Here is a 15,030-nt window from a genome sequence, read left to right on the forward strand (position 1 = left end):
TATCTTTGTATTCCCATAGCAAAGAGCACACAATAGGAATTCAAATAATGGCTGTTGGAGTAAAAAGTGTCATATGCTGAAATCTGAAATGGATACTACTTGTGTGGCTGTGTGCATGAAACTAGGTATTATTGTTTATATTCTTGCTTCTTTTGACTTTCTCTAAATTAATCCTATTAAAATTTCAGCTAATTTCCCTTTATTCTTGTACCTTACTGGTTTTAGTGTTTACCTTATTATTTAAGAAGTAAATTTTATTATAAAAAGTATGCACGTCCATTACAGAAAACTTGAATAATAAGGAGAAAAACAAAGGAAAAAAATCACTATTTTGGTGCTTATCTTTATAGTCTTTTTCTGGATACACACATGTACACACTTGAACCATACTATACATTTTATCACTTTTTTCTGTAAAGGGCCAGACAGTAAATGTTTTTGGCTTTGTAGGCCATATGGTTTCTGTCAACTCTGCTACTGCAGTGGGAAAAGGAATGGGTGAAGCTTAATATATAGCCAGAATAATCTTAAAACAGAAATCAGACTGGGTCATGCCCCTACCTCAAATTCTTCAATGGTTTCCCATCACAGAACAAAACCCAAATTCCTCAGGCTATGGACCATAAAGCAGGCACTAATAAACACTACTTGATCATGACTTGGGAATACACTCACCAAATCCTTCTGGCACGATATTGATATTTGGTTTTATTTTATTTTAAGATTTTACTTATTTATTAGACAGACAGAGATCACAAGTAGGCAGAGAGAGAGAGAGAGAGAGAGAGAGAAGGAAAAGCAGGCTCCCTGCTGAGCAGAGAGCCTAATGTGGGGCTTGATCCCAGAACTCTGGGATCATGACCTGAGCCGAAGACAGAGGCTTTAACCCACTGAGCCACCCAGGTGCCCTGATATTTGGTTTTAGACATTATTTTATCATGTTAAGGTCAGAATGCTCTTTATTAGAAGAGGAATGAATAGCAATTTTATAAAATGTCTTATTATCTATTAATACAGTCACCTCATCTATCTCCTTTGACCTAATGATTTGATAATGTAGATCAACAGTGTCCTGATATGTTTGAATTCCTGGGAAAAATCCTTTTTTTTTTTAAGATTTCATTTATTCATTTGACAGACAGAGATCACAAGTAGGCAGAGGCAGGCAGAGAGAGAGAGAGAGGAGGAAGCAGGCTCCCTGCTGAGCAGAGAGCCCGACGCGGGGCTCGATCCCAAGACCCTGGGATTATCACCTGAGCTGAAGGCAGAGGCTTTAACCCACTGAGCCACCCAGGCACCCCAAAATCCATTCTTTTAATATATGTATCTGATTTGTAATTTTTTAAGAGGATTTTTGCATCTATATTCATAAGTTAAATTGGCGTTTCCTTTTGTGTATTAACTCTCATTTTCAGGGCTATGCTAACTTTATAAAACAAACTAGAAGGCAATGTACATTTTTTCCCTATGCTTTGGGACATTTTAAAGATTACAGGAATGATCTGTTTTTTGAAAGTCTCAAAGATTTCTCCATCAAATCATAGGGGCCTGCCTGTAATTAGGAGGCAGAGAGTTTAACACCTTAAATTTCTCCCTTGCTATTGCTATATTCAGTTTTTCTATCCCTTTCTAAATGATCTCATTTAGATTTTTCTAGAAAACCAAGTTTCAGCAAGACTTTTATATTAGTATACAGTTACACTTAGTATTCTATGTTTTTAACCTTAAACTTAAGGAACATGTCAAGCATATCTAAAGTAGACAGACAAGTGTAACAAACCCTCATGTACCTATTACTCACCTTTAATGATTACCAACTCATGACCAATCTTACTTCACACACAATCTTACTTCATACACGCACTTCCCCCATAACTAATCATTCCCATAATTCATTCCCATAATATTCTGAAGCAAATCCCAGATATTATATCATTTCATCTATAAATATTTTTGTTGTTAAGATGTTTTAAACTCTTTCCTATCTGTGGCTGTATTTTGTTTTGCTTTCTGAATGTTGTGTATTTGCTTCCCCAGCCTCCACTTAGTCATTCACTGATTTTGGAATTTGTATTTCATTCCTTCTTCTGGCTCTCTAGAAGTTTACTTTATGGTTCTTTTTCTAGCTTCTTTCAACCAAGTCCTCAGTTCCTTTATTTGAATTCTCATCCATTAATAAATTTTTCTTTCTTTAAAGTATAATTCTAACAATATCATTTAAGATAGTACATTCTAAGCAGTGTGCTTACATGAAATTATTTCAGTTAATTCTCACTACACTGAGATAAGTACTATTCATCCTACAGATGCAGAAACTGAGGGGTAAAGAACAGTTAAGGAACCTGTTGCTCAAGTTCATACTTTCTTGAAGAAAGTCGGAATGGCTGTGATGTTGGTGGGAGCATAGCCAGGCAATTCTATCTGGGGAAAGAGTGTGTATTTACGTATGGCCAGTGGCTGACTTAGGTCAGAAACCAGGAAGTGCTAAAACTTGTGGTAAGACCCAGAAGAAAGACAGTTCAGTAGAGGGTCCACGGCAGAGTTCCTGAACACCTTTCTACACCATACACTATATTTGTCTGGCAAAACTCCAACCCTGGTCAAACCCAATTATCATCCATTTGCATAAGCTCATGAAAGTAGAACCATGCTGGAGAAAAATCAACGTGAGGATAGAAACTTAAAACAAAAATGTTTTCTGAAATGATTCCTTTGTATATGATGTTTTGTATGGATCAGTTTTTCAGTACTGAAGGGATAATATTTAGGGGTTTCCACTTAAGTACAAAAGAATTACTCTCTAGTACACGTCCATCAGTAGGTAATGTTACAAAGAGCTAAAGTTCTATGGTTTTAAATCAGAGATAGGAAATATCACCAATCTTAAGCAAATGGTAGTGGCTTCCTAGAGCACTGAGATGGGTTCCTTCTAAGGTCTCGTCTCAATGATCATTTGCAACATTTCCCATAGGCATGAAGAGAGGGCAAGGGGACAGCTATACCAATGCCCCACGCAGGCCTATTGCAGTAAGCAGTGATACATCCTAGGTGGTATTGCTCATTAGTCTATCCACACTTTCCCCCCACTTTGTGTAAGTAAAGAGGTTACAACTCTCATTATTTCAGACTGATTCTATAAACTAGTCATACTTGAACAGAATTTAAATCAATCTGCTCTCTTTCCAGTTGTGCATTAGACCAAACTGAAAAAGTGTGTGGAGTGCAGCAGAAGAGAAGCAATTTGGGGTCAGAAGCACCATATGAGGTAGGCAAACCATGAAAAAGATGGGGGAGATTTTATTTTATTTTTTTTCAAGCTCTTATGGGTAGATGAAGGGACACTAGGAAGTAGAAAAAATAGCCCTGAAAGAGAGCAAAAAATGTACCAAAGGAAAACCTTGCATGTTTGTAAAATTTGCCAGTTATACACATACTCATTTAATGCCACCATGCACTGCTAATTATAATGCTATTTATCTCAGAAATTTCCCCAAGTGGTATATACTTACATGTACTAGACTGTATTTTTCCCATGCTATAAGTGCTAAAATATACTCTCAGCCAATGAGAGTTAGAACAACAGACAATACACAATTAATCAGTAAGTGCTGTCAATGTACCACTCCACAAATGTTCCCTACCACTGAGCCCTCTATTGTACTCTCCTGTGTTGAGTGGATTCTTCACTGTCTATTGTCTACTACACTAGGGCTTCTCCTTCTATAGTTTATTTTGTGTTGAACCCATGATGTGTGCAAGTATGTGCTGGACTCATGGCTATGAGTATCACTTTGGATGCTCAAAAGCAAGGTTTAAGGCAGCCTGAGGGAACCTTCAAAGAAATGGAGAAAATGGTAGACAACTTGGAACGGGTGAAGTTCCCTGGATACTGTGGAGGCCATCATATACATTACTGTAGCCTTAAGGTTACTATATGAACAACTGCTAGAGTAACAGCATGTGTGCAAGTCAGAAGAAATAACTACTAAAGGCCTATCATGACTTTAGGGGATTTGTAAAGAATTCAGGCATTATAAGTGTACTACCTGCGTCCTTCATAGGAGTGCTGCTCCTTAACCTGACATTTAAGGTCATCTATGAACTATCTTCACTATACCTTTTTAAGCCATTTTTAATCACCATTACTTTTAACAAGCTTTCTCTAATTCTTGACAATTATGCATGTGACTATGATACAACAGCTACAAAGACCAAGTTGATAAATACAGTGTTTAAGACTGTAGTCATATGATATTTACAAAGTTGATGTCATAAATAATTGATGCGTGCATGGTCACTAGAAATAAATAATAAGATAAATAGAAAGGCCAGAGGACCAAGTTAAGAGATAATTAACTTCACAACTCACTTCACTCACAGACCTACTGTCAGCCACAAAATTACTGGATACCACCATAGTTCCTAAGAGACACACTTTATTCCGAGTGAATAGTCAAAGAAAAGAACAGACTCTGGAAGGAAGATGACAGGCAAATGAACACTTATTGGGTTCTTACTTTGTGCTAGGTACTTATTTATCTCCTTTAATTCTGAAGCCTCAGAAGAACCTTTGCCCGGTACTGTAAGAACCACTAAGAGAATTATTTCCCAACTAAGGAAGAAATTGCTTTAGTGATGGTTCTTGGAGGACTACAGAGATGTAAACGATCAAGACTCCCTATTTCTTCAGCATGGATCATGCAGAACATGGAGTCTTCTAGCCAGCTGAGAAAAGATGGGAATTCTAGAGTCCAGAAAGATATCTTGGCTTGAAGTACTTTATAGCACTCTTATCTTTTGCTGTGAAGGTAGTCTTTCCCCAGTCCCACCAGAATAAAGGCTAAAAATAATCAAGTCTCTCCAGCAGGGGAGGGAGAACAAACGAAACCAGCTAGAACAAGTTAATTGGTGAAAAATTCAATGAATTATGCATAAATATGGATTAGCATGCAAATATCCCTGGGGAAGGGAGATAGAGGAAGGTGATAACTGCCTGTTATATTCTGGTATGAATTAATTTATTTGAATAAATGTTCTTATATTTTATGAGATACATGGAAAATATAAAACTTTTTACTTCAGGAGAGTAAAGACAAGAAAGGATTGAACTTTTAAAAAAGCCAGAATGAAGGAAAAGCATTAAAGTTTCAGGAGATGGAAGAGAAATGGATCTAGGATCTGGGAAGAAGGCAGAATGCACAGCACAGAACAAAGGAAAGAGAGAAGAGATGAGGTGTAACAGAGGAAACAATCCAGCCAGAACGAAATGGCTCTGCTACAAACAGAAACCAAGGGACATGTTCAAGATACAACACAGAGGCAGCTCTGTATGTCAAGAAGATGTGAGTGAAGGTATTTTATGTTATATTTATGTTATTTTAGTTTTGTTTAGGAGAAATTTGTCTTTCCTTTATGATTATCATTTTAGTCAAACTGACTTAGCAACCTGTCACATTTTTTCCCCTTTGGTTTTGTTTATACCACTTTCCTATGAGAATGCCTTCACCCAAATACTGGCATTTACTTCTAAAAATCTCTACCAAAATTTTGTCTTTTGTGAATTTTTACCTGATTATACTAGTTATAAATAGTTTTATTTTATATTCTAGTTAACTTTAATTTTTATCAAGGTTTAAATGATCAAATAGTGCTGTAAGGCTTATATGACCAAAAAGGAACAGTATCTAGTGCTCCTGTTACCCTTTCAGCTCTTTTCATTGTTCCCTCTGTTATTTATCTCTAATCAAAAACACAAGAAACAAGAGGTGTTGGTGAGGATGTAGAGAACCAGGAACCCTCTTGCACTACTGGAGGCAATGCAAACTGGTTCAGTTATTCTGAAAAACAGTATTGAGGTTCCTCAGAAAGTTAAAAATAGAACTATCCTATGGTCCAGCAATCGCAATACTAGGTATTTACCCAAAGAATACAAAAACACTAATTCAAAGGGATTCACACACCCCAATGTTTATAGCAGCATTATCTACAACAGCCAAATTACGGGAACAGCCCAAGTGTCCATCAACTGATGAAGAGATAAAGGAGAGGTACATATATACAATGGAATATTACTCAGGCATCAAAAAGAATGAACGCTTGCCATTTGCAACGACATGGATAGAGCTAGAGGGTACTATGCTAAGTGAAATAAGTCCATTAGAAAAGGACAAAATCCAGGGCACCTGGGTGGCTCAGCGGGTTAAAGCCTCTGCCTTCGGCTCAAGTCATGATCCCAGGGTCCTGGGATTGAGCCCCACATTGGGCTCTCTGCTCAGCAGGGAGCCTGCTTCCCCCCACCCCACCCCCACCTGCCTCTCTGCCTACTTGTGATCTCTGTCAAATAAATAAAATCTTTTTTTTAAAAAAAGGACAAAATCCATATGATTTCACCCATGTGGAATTCAAGGAACAAAACAAACGAGCAAAGGAGAAAAAAAGAAAGGGGCCTACCACTGTTCTTAATTATAGGGAACAAACTAATGGTTACAAGAGGGAAGGTGGAGGGAGGGGGAATGGGTGAAACAGGTGATGGGCATTAAGGAGGGCATTTGTCCTGATGAGCACCAGGTGATGTATGGAAGTGCTGAATCACTACAGTATATTTGAAACTAATATTAGACTATATGTTAATTAATTGGAATTTAAATAAAAACCGGAAAAAGGAAAAAATAACCTTATACTACTTCCTCTTGACTCATCAATTTCAGATATTATCTTTAGACATCCTATTAGAGGTAACACTCATATCACAAATTTTGGTTAAATCAGTATTTAGTTTTTACATTATTATGACGATGCAAATGTTCACTGCCAAGGTGAGGAATATATTCTAGTTACATTTCTTGTGTATAACTTCTGTATTCTTCTTAAGTCTGCAGTTGGTTTTAAAATTTGCTTTCTTTCTGCCTATCTCAAATTCTTCTCACTCTGCCTCTTAAGTGAATTTTCAGTACTCCAACCTATTGGATAATTCATCACTTCTATTTTTTCCCCTGGAGACAGCTTTCCTGGAATCATCTGTCTGCTTCAATCTGGACTGAGTACTCTCTAAGCCTACTGAATGAACTAGTCTTCTGAAGCACCCCTTATTCATCACAATGTGAAGGAACTTTCTTCATTGTGCTTATAAATGTTGGATCCTTTGTTGCCTGAATCTCCTGTCTTTTTCTTGTTAACAACCATCTTGTGTTGGCGGAGCCTACATTCCAGCACCTTCCTAAAAATAGGTATATGTCTGAAAATATCTTGGTTGAAAATCATTTTTGCTAAGCACTTCAAAAGCATTGTTCCTTGTCTTCTAACTTCCAATGTTGTAATATTTGATATTATTCTCATATCCCGTCCTTTATATATTTGAAAAATCTCTAAAAGCTTATCTTAGCCCATTTGGGCTGCTATAACAGAATACCATATACTAAGTCACTTACGATAAAGAGCAGAAATTTATTCATCAGAGTTTCGGAGGCTAGGAAGTCTAAATTCAAATCACCAGCAGATTCAGTGTCTGGTGAGAATCTGTTTCCTGGTTTCTAGACAGCCACCTTCTTGCGGAGTCTTCACACGGCAGAAGGGGCAAGGGAGCTCTCTGGGGTCTCTTTTATAAGGGCACTAATCCTACTTAGGAGCCATCTGCCCTCACTACCTAACTACCTCCGGAAAGCCCCACCTCCAAACACCATTACATCAGGGATTAGGCTCCAACATATAAATTTTCAGTCCAATAAAACTTCTAGGATTTTCTATCACTGGTGTTTAATAATTCACAATAATGATTCTTCTTGAGAGTAGGTGTTTTTGTTTGTTTTTATTAAGAGGCTTTCAGTAGGCTGTTTTAATCCAGTAACTCACAGTCCTCACACTAAAGAAAAAAATTTCTTTTGGTATTTTAGTACTCCATTTAATCTAAGAGCATGATTATCACTATACCATTATAGAAGAAAGTGCTGCCAATTAAAGTGTGTCACACCACTGACTTTAACAAGGATTTCGATTTCAGAGATACTAAAATGTGGGAAAAAACAAATCTCTTAGGATATTTCTTTCCTAATTTCTTCCTTTCCATTTCCCTGTTGTCTCTGGAATTCCTATTAAGTAGATGTTAGATTGCTTCCTTCTTTTTCTCTCCTATTTTCTATCTCTTTCCCTTATTCTATTTTTTTGGAGATTTCCTTAACATTAGCTTTTAAATATTCTACTAAAATGTAAAACATTCCTATTCCATTTTTAATTCTAAGAATTTCTTCTTCTGATTAAAAAAGTAGCGTCCTACTCTTATTTTAGCAAATCAGTTTTGTCTTTTAACACGCAGAAAGTATTAATTTAACTTCTCTTTTTCCTCTTTACTGCATTGTCTGTTCTTTCAAGAGCTTACTCTTTCATTTGGAAGCCTTTCTCAAATGTACAGCGATATTTGGCTTTTCAGTCATACTTCAGAGTGAGACACTAAGAAGTGGACTAGATGTTCTGGAGCTTGTCAACTGTTAGGCTTTTTTGCTACGTTAACTGGCCAAATTTAATCAGCCTTTAAATTTGAGATCTCCTAACTGTGTCTGAAGGTCTTTTATCAGGGACCATTTAATTTCTTCAGGAAAGGCTTTACTTTCCTGTCAGGAAGATACAGTCCTGGTTTGTGTAACAGGTAAGAAAGGGAACCATAACACCATTTACTAGGCTTTTACTTGATCTCCTTGTTTCTAGCCCAGTGCCTCACCCCACTTACTACTATACATGGGGTTCCCCAAGTCTGGAGCCATTCTGATTCATTTTTCTCTATAAAATACCTTCTGTCTCTTCCAGAGGTAGGAGAGAGGAGACAGTGGAGGCTGGTTATATTGATATTCAACCAATCTCAGTTTTCAGCCCCGTGCCATTCCTCTACTTTCCATGGTACCTGGTGACTTCATTCTTGAGCTCTTCTGGTGCTGTGAGGGCAATAAATAAGGCATGTTTCCTGCTGCTACACCTCTCTAAAAGCACTTAGGTCCTTTAACTTCCTCTTGTTATGATGGTTTTATCTACTTTTCATATTCATATGTTGTGGTTCAAATTATACAAGTCTTCTAATTTATTTATTTATTTATTTATTTATTTAAAGATTTTACTTATTTATTTGTCAGAGAGAGAGAGAGAGCAAGAGTGAGCACAGGCAGAGTGGCAGGCAGAGTCAGAGGGAGAAGCAGGCTCCCTGCGGAGCAAGGAGCCCGATGTGGGACTCGATCCCAGGACGCTGGGATCATGACCTGAGCTGAAGGCAGCCGCTTAACCAACTGAGCCACCCAGGCGTTCCAAGTCTTCTAATTTACAAGTCTTCTAATTTAAAGACCATATTTCTGTTTCTTATTCTCCTTGATGTCTTGGGTAGGAAGAGAAGAAGACAAGAACAACTTTATTTTTCCATCTGAAGACTGCAAGTTTCCCTCATTTGCTTTTGAGTCTCTAACAACCTAGCAGAGTTCTTGGCATGGCAGAGAAATTCATTAAGAACTTGGTTAATGAATGATTAGCTGTAGTCAGACTACACTGTTATAACAAAAAGACCCCCAAATGCAATGGCTCAACAAGGTAAGTGCCTATTTTTCTCTCGTGGAGCAGTCCATAGGGAAGAGGATAAATTAGGGTGAAAAGGAATCACAAGATCATCAGGTCAAAAACGGACCCAAGTTCCATCTCTCTTGTTACTCTCCATCCATCCTACAGTCTTGTGGTCAAAACTGGCTACTCATCATACTCTGTGTTCCAGCCCATTAAAAGTGGGCCAATTAACCTACAAGAAAGCCTACCAGTTGACAAGCTCCATACATACAATTATCTTCTCACAGTTTCTATGGGCCAAGAATCTGGGCTAACAAACATGTGAGCTTGGAAGAAGAACCTTTTCCCATCAAGATTCAGATGAGAAACTAGCCCTGGTTAACTCCTTCACTGCAGTGAGAGACCCTGAACCAAAGGACCCCGTTAAACTGTGCCCAGATTAATGACCCACAGAAACTGTGAGATAAGAAATGTATGTTGTTTTAAGCTACTAAGTCTGAGCTAATTTGATATGCATCAAATAGATAACTAATGCAACATCTCAACTTTTGTTATTTAAATTATCAGTACTTGACAAAATGAAATCTTTTAGTTGTACATTAAAGGCAAATATACAATTTAAAAGTATAAGGCTCATATATATATTTTGACAATCTTTTGGATTTAATACCATTAGTGAAATAGTAAATATTAGGCTTTTTATACTCAATCCTAATTCCTATTATCTGGAATGATCTGCTCAAAAACTTTACCCACATTGTTAGTAATACCACAGTCCTGCAGCTTTTCTTTCTTTCTTTCCTTTTTTTTTTTTTTTTTTTTTTTGAGAGACAGTGTGAGCGCAGGAGTGAGTGGGGGTGGGGAGGAGCAAGAAGGAGAGGAATTCCTACTGTGGAACACGATGTAGGGCTTGATATCACAACCCTGTCAGGCACCTTTACAAACCAGGCTATAAAATGCAATTTTCTTACAGATGTAATGTTACTAATGCCATGAGTACTCTCAGCGGAAGTATGAACCACATAATATCACAATGGAAAATGTTTTTAGACTATAGAAAGAATAAAAAATTTGAAGGTTTTCCTTTTAAAGAAATAGTTACCTAAGAAAAACAGGTAACTTGTGGCAGAAAAATCAGTATTAATGCTTACTGTTTGTTTTTATGTTTGCTTAAATGCTAATAAATATATACTCCAGATGAATGAAACAGAATGCCTCAAATGGCCTGGGAGGTACAGAAATCTAGACTAAACGTGAAGGTAACCTCAGGCACAGGTCCCATGTCTGGGCCCTTTTATGCATTCATTTAATTAACATTTAACTCTTTTTAAAAAGATTTTATTTATTTACTTGACAGAGATCACAAGTAGGCAGAGAGGCAGGCAGAGAGAGAGAGAAGGGGAAGCAGGCTCCCCGCTGAGCAGAGAGCCCAATGCAGGGCTTGATCCCAGGACCCTGAGATCATGATCTGAGCCAAAAGCAGAGGCTGAACCCACTGAGCCACCCAGGCGCCCAACATTTAACTTTTTTTAAAAGATGATTTATTTGATCTTTATTTACTTGAGAGAAAGAGAGAGAGCACGCACATGGGCAGGGAGAGGGGCAGAGAGAGAGGGAGCAGCAGACTTCCCGCTGAGCAGGGAGACCTATTTGAGTTATGACCTGAGCCAAAGACAGATGCTTAACCAAGTGAGCCACCCAGGTGCCCCACCATTTAACATTTTAATGTATTATTAGATGTAAGACAGCAGAAAAGAAATGCGATGTAACAAAAACTCAAAATACCCATGAATTAGCTTAATAAATTAATGTATAAAATCATATGTAAGAAACCATAAAATTTTGATAAAGAATATAAAAGAACATCAGAATAAATGTTTTGGGAATGTGAAGACTCACCATTATTAAAATAATTTACTTCATGTTAATTAGCAAATTTAACAGAATTGTTATAAAAATTCCAGTAATTTTTTCAGAAGTGCTTGATAAATTGATCGTAAAGTTTATCTGGAAGATGCGTAAGACCACAATTTTGGGAAGAAATAAAAAAGGTGGGATGGCTTGCCTTGACATATACATAAAACATATGATAAAAATAAAGTAATTGAAAATGTATGCGAAGTCAGGACATTCAGAGATGCTATGGGTTGAACTGTGTCTTCCAAAAAGATATGTTCAATTTCTAATCCCAGTACCTGTGAATGTGATCTTTTTTGAACACAGGGTCTTTGTAGATTCAATAATATTAAGATAAAGTCATACTGGACTAAGGTGGGCCCTAATCCAATGACTGGCATCCTTATGGGAAGAAGGAATTTAAACATGGGATACACATAGGGAAAATGCTATGTGACAATGGAAGTTAAGAATGGAGTGATAGGGCTAAGGAATCCCAAGAACTACTGGCAGTCACCAGAAGCTGGAAAAAGCAAGGAAAGATCCCCTCTCTGAGCCTTCAAAGAGCATGGCTCTGTTGACACATAGATTCATTCTAGTGTCCTCCCGACTGTGAGAGAATAAATTTTTATTATTTTAAGCCACCCAGTTTGTGGTATTTTATTAGGGAAGCCCTAGAAATCCAATACAAGGAGAATATAGCAATTTATATATGGTAAAAGAGAAATCTCAAGTAAGTTGAATAGGTTTTATTTGTTCAGTGAGTAAGGGATTAGGACAACAGGGTATTTGGAAAAAGTTAGAGTTCTATGTCATAATGTGTACTACAATTTCAAGTAGACCACAGATCTAAATGTAAAACACAAAATCAGAGAGGTGGTAGATGAAAAGATAAAGGGTTATTTTTATAACCTTGGTGCAGGGAAAGATCTTCTTTTTAAAATTTTTTTAAATTTTTCATTAAAATATAATGTATTATTAGCCCCAGGGGCACAGGTCTGTGAAAGGGAAAGATCTTCTAACCAAAACACAAAACCCAGAAGCCAGATATGATCATTTAAAAATGAAAACTTCTGTATACATACAACGAAGAACAACATAATCAATGTTAAAAAAAAAAAACAGGGAGAAAATATTTGCAAGATACAGTAAAGACGTGGAGTAAATATCCAGAATATATATGATCACGTAGACTATAAGGAGATAAGCAATCAAAAACATAAAGGCCAATAATACATGAATATGCAACTTCAGTAATAATCAAATGAGATGCAAAGTGAAATGAGAAAGTATTATTTATTTAGAGTGGCTCAAATGAAAAATAATTTCTAATAATACCCAGTGTTGAATAGGGTGTGGTTGAACAGGTACTCTCATACAGTAATATTTTTACAACCCTTTGGGTTTAGACAGCAATTTGGCAATGTCTACTGAGATTTATTTATTTTTTAAAAAAATATTTACTTAAGTAATCTCTATACCCAATGTGGGGCTTGAACTCATGATCTCGAGATTAAGAGTTGCATGCTCTTCCGACTGAGCCAGGCAGGCGCTCCTATGTCTATTGAGATTTAAATGTTCATATCCTTTGTTCTAGCACATCCTTTTCTAAGACTATATCCTACTGAAACCCAAGTTCACAAAAATAAATAGGAGGAAAATTCCATTAAGTGCAGGACATGCATAAAACACAGAGCATCATGCAACGGGGGTGCCTGGATGGCTCAGCTGGTTAAGTGTCCGACTCTTGGTTTCGGCTCAGATCATGACCTCAGGGTCCTGAGATGAAGCCCCACATGGGGCTCCATGCTCAGCATGGAGTCTGCTGGTCCCTCTCCCTCTGCTCCTCCCCACTCCCTTCCCCTGCTCTCTCTCAAATAAATAAAATCCAAAAAAATAGAATATCAGGGGCGCCTGCGTGGCTCAGTGGGTTAAGCCGCTGCCTTCGGCTCAGGTCATGATCTCGGGGTCCTGGGATCAAGTCCCACATCGGGCTCTCTGCTCAGCAGGGAGCCTGCTTCCCTCTCTCTCTCTCTCTGCCTGCCTCTCTGCCTGCTTGTGATCTCTCTCTGTCAAATAAATAAATAAAACCTTAAAAAAAATAGAATATCATGCAACAATTTAAAAAGAAGATCTATATGTATTATGATAAAAAAAAAGTTCCAGACTTAGTAAGTGAAAAGAGCAAATTGGAGAATATATGTATTTTATAAATATCAGTAATAACTATCTTATGTGCAAAAAAAAATGAAGATACTAACTGCGCTGGTAACAATGGTTATCTTAAAGGTAGGAACATTTATTAATTCATTTATGTAATATTTAATGAGTACTTATTATGTGCCAGTCTCTGGTCTAGGTGCTAGGGACTTAAAAGGGAATAAAAAAACAAGATGAGGAAATGGTGACCATTCATCTTCTATGTTAAATAGTTCTATAAGTATCACATTTTTATATTTTTGTCTCTAAGAAATCAAAGTTTAGTTTCATTAAAAAAAAAAAGATTTAAGGGGGCACCTGGGTGGCTCCGTTCATTAAGGATATGTCTTTGGCTCAGGTCACGATCCCAGGGTTCTGGGATTGAGCCCCTCATGGGGTTACCTGCTCAGTAGGGAGTCTGCTTATCCCTCTTCTTCCCCACCCCATACTCATGTTCTCTCTCAAGTAAGTCAATGAAGTCTTATAAAAATAAGCTTTAAGGTACCAATGAAAAACTTTCAACAATATAAAGCAATTTGTTGTGTCATTCTTTTAAAATCAGTCCTATTAATAAGTTTTTAAAAATGGCACTAGCATATTCAAGACTGTATTTTGGTAAAATTAATGTGAAAGCATCAACAAGTTTCTAATACCATAAGATCATTACTTTGCTTGGTTGAAAAATAAGAATCCTTAAACTATATGGTATCTGATTTATGTATAATCCTTTATGATACGGTATTTTACTTACAGTTTGTGGATTAATCTCCTCCTCTCCCATAGGTTCATCCATAATTTGCTGTCCATTCTGTGAAAAGCATAGCAAGTAGAAAGTTACCAACACAGATCTCAGATCAGTTAGTTAAATGAAGGCAGACAAAACAAAATCACATAGGAATATTTTTACCCCTACAGGGTTCTAATGAAGTACCAAACCACCATATAAGTATGTAGTTGCCAGTATGCAACAGGTTGTGCTTTAAAAGTTAACTTTTTCCATGAAAATGATATAATAAATGATGATTACCTTTCCAGGTGAGCCCTTGAGGTTATTTTAATAGTTAAATGCATTACAAATGGTGTCATTCAAACCTCACTGAACATCATTTACAATACTTTTTTTGGCAGAAGATACTCTAAATTCCAACTCCATTGATTAATCAGGGCAACTGATTATTTTGGGGGGAAAGTAAGCTAGATTTCTATATCAAAATCGATTCCAGGTGCATAAAACATTTAAATGTCAAAAACAAAATTATACAAATATTAGAAGAAAATATAGGTAAATAATACTTATGGGGTAAGGAGGGTGGAAATCATAAAGGAAAAAATGACATTTGAATTGATAGAAGTTTAAAATGTCATCTGTCAGACACGAAAAAGATAAGACAAATTGATTACAAA

General features: G+C 36.9%; 1 protein-coding gene across 6 annotated transcripts in view; it reads right to left on the reverse strand.

Annotated features, from left to right (window-relative positions):
* Window positions 1–15,030, reverse strand: part of RPS6KA3 (ribosomal protein S6 kinase A3) — a 116,857-nt gene that overhangs the window by 70,885 nt on the left and 30,942 nt on the right. For all 6 annotated transcript variants that reach the window (XM_059158694.1, XM_059158695.1, XM_059158692.1 and 3 more), the window contains one exon: window positions 14,378–14,434. In XM_059158694.1, coding sequence (XP_059014677.1) covers window positions 14,378–14,434 — 57 coding nt within the window. The remainder of the gene's footprint in view (window positions 1–14,377; window positions 14,435–15,030) is intronic.

This window comes from Mustela lutreola, chromosome X (assembly GCF_030435805.1).
Source record: "Mustela lutreola isolate mMusLut2 chromosome X, mMusLut2.pri, whole genome shotgun sequence".
Classification (NCBI taxonomy): Eukaryota; Metazoa; Chordata; class Mammalia; order Carnivora; family Mustelidae; genus Mustela; species Mustela lutreola.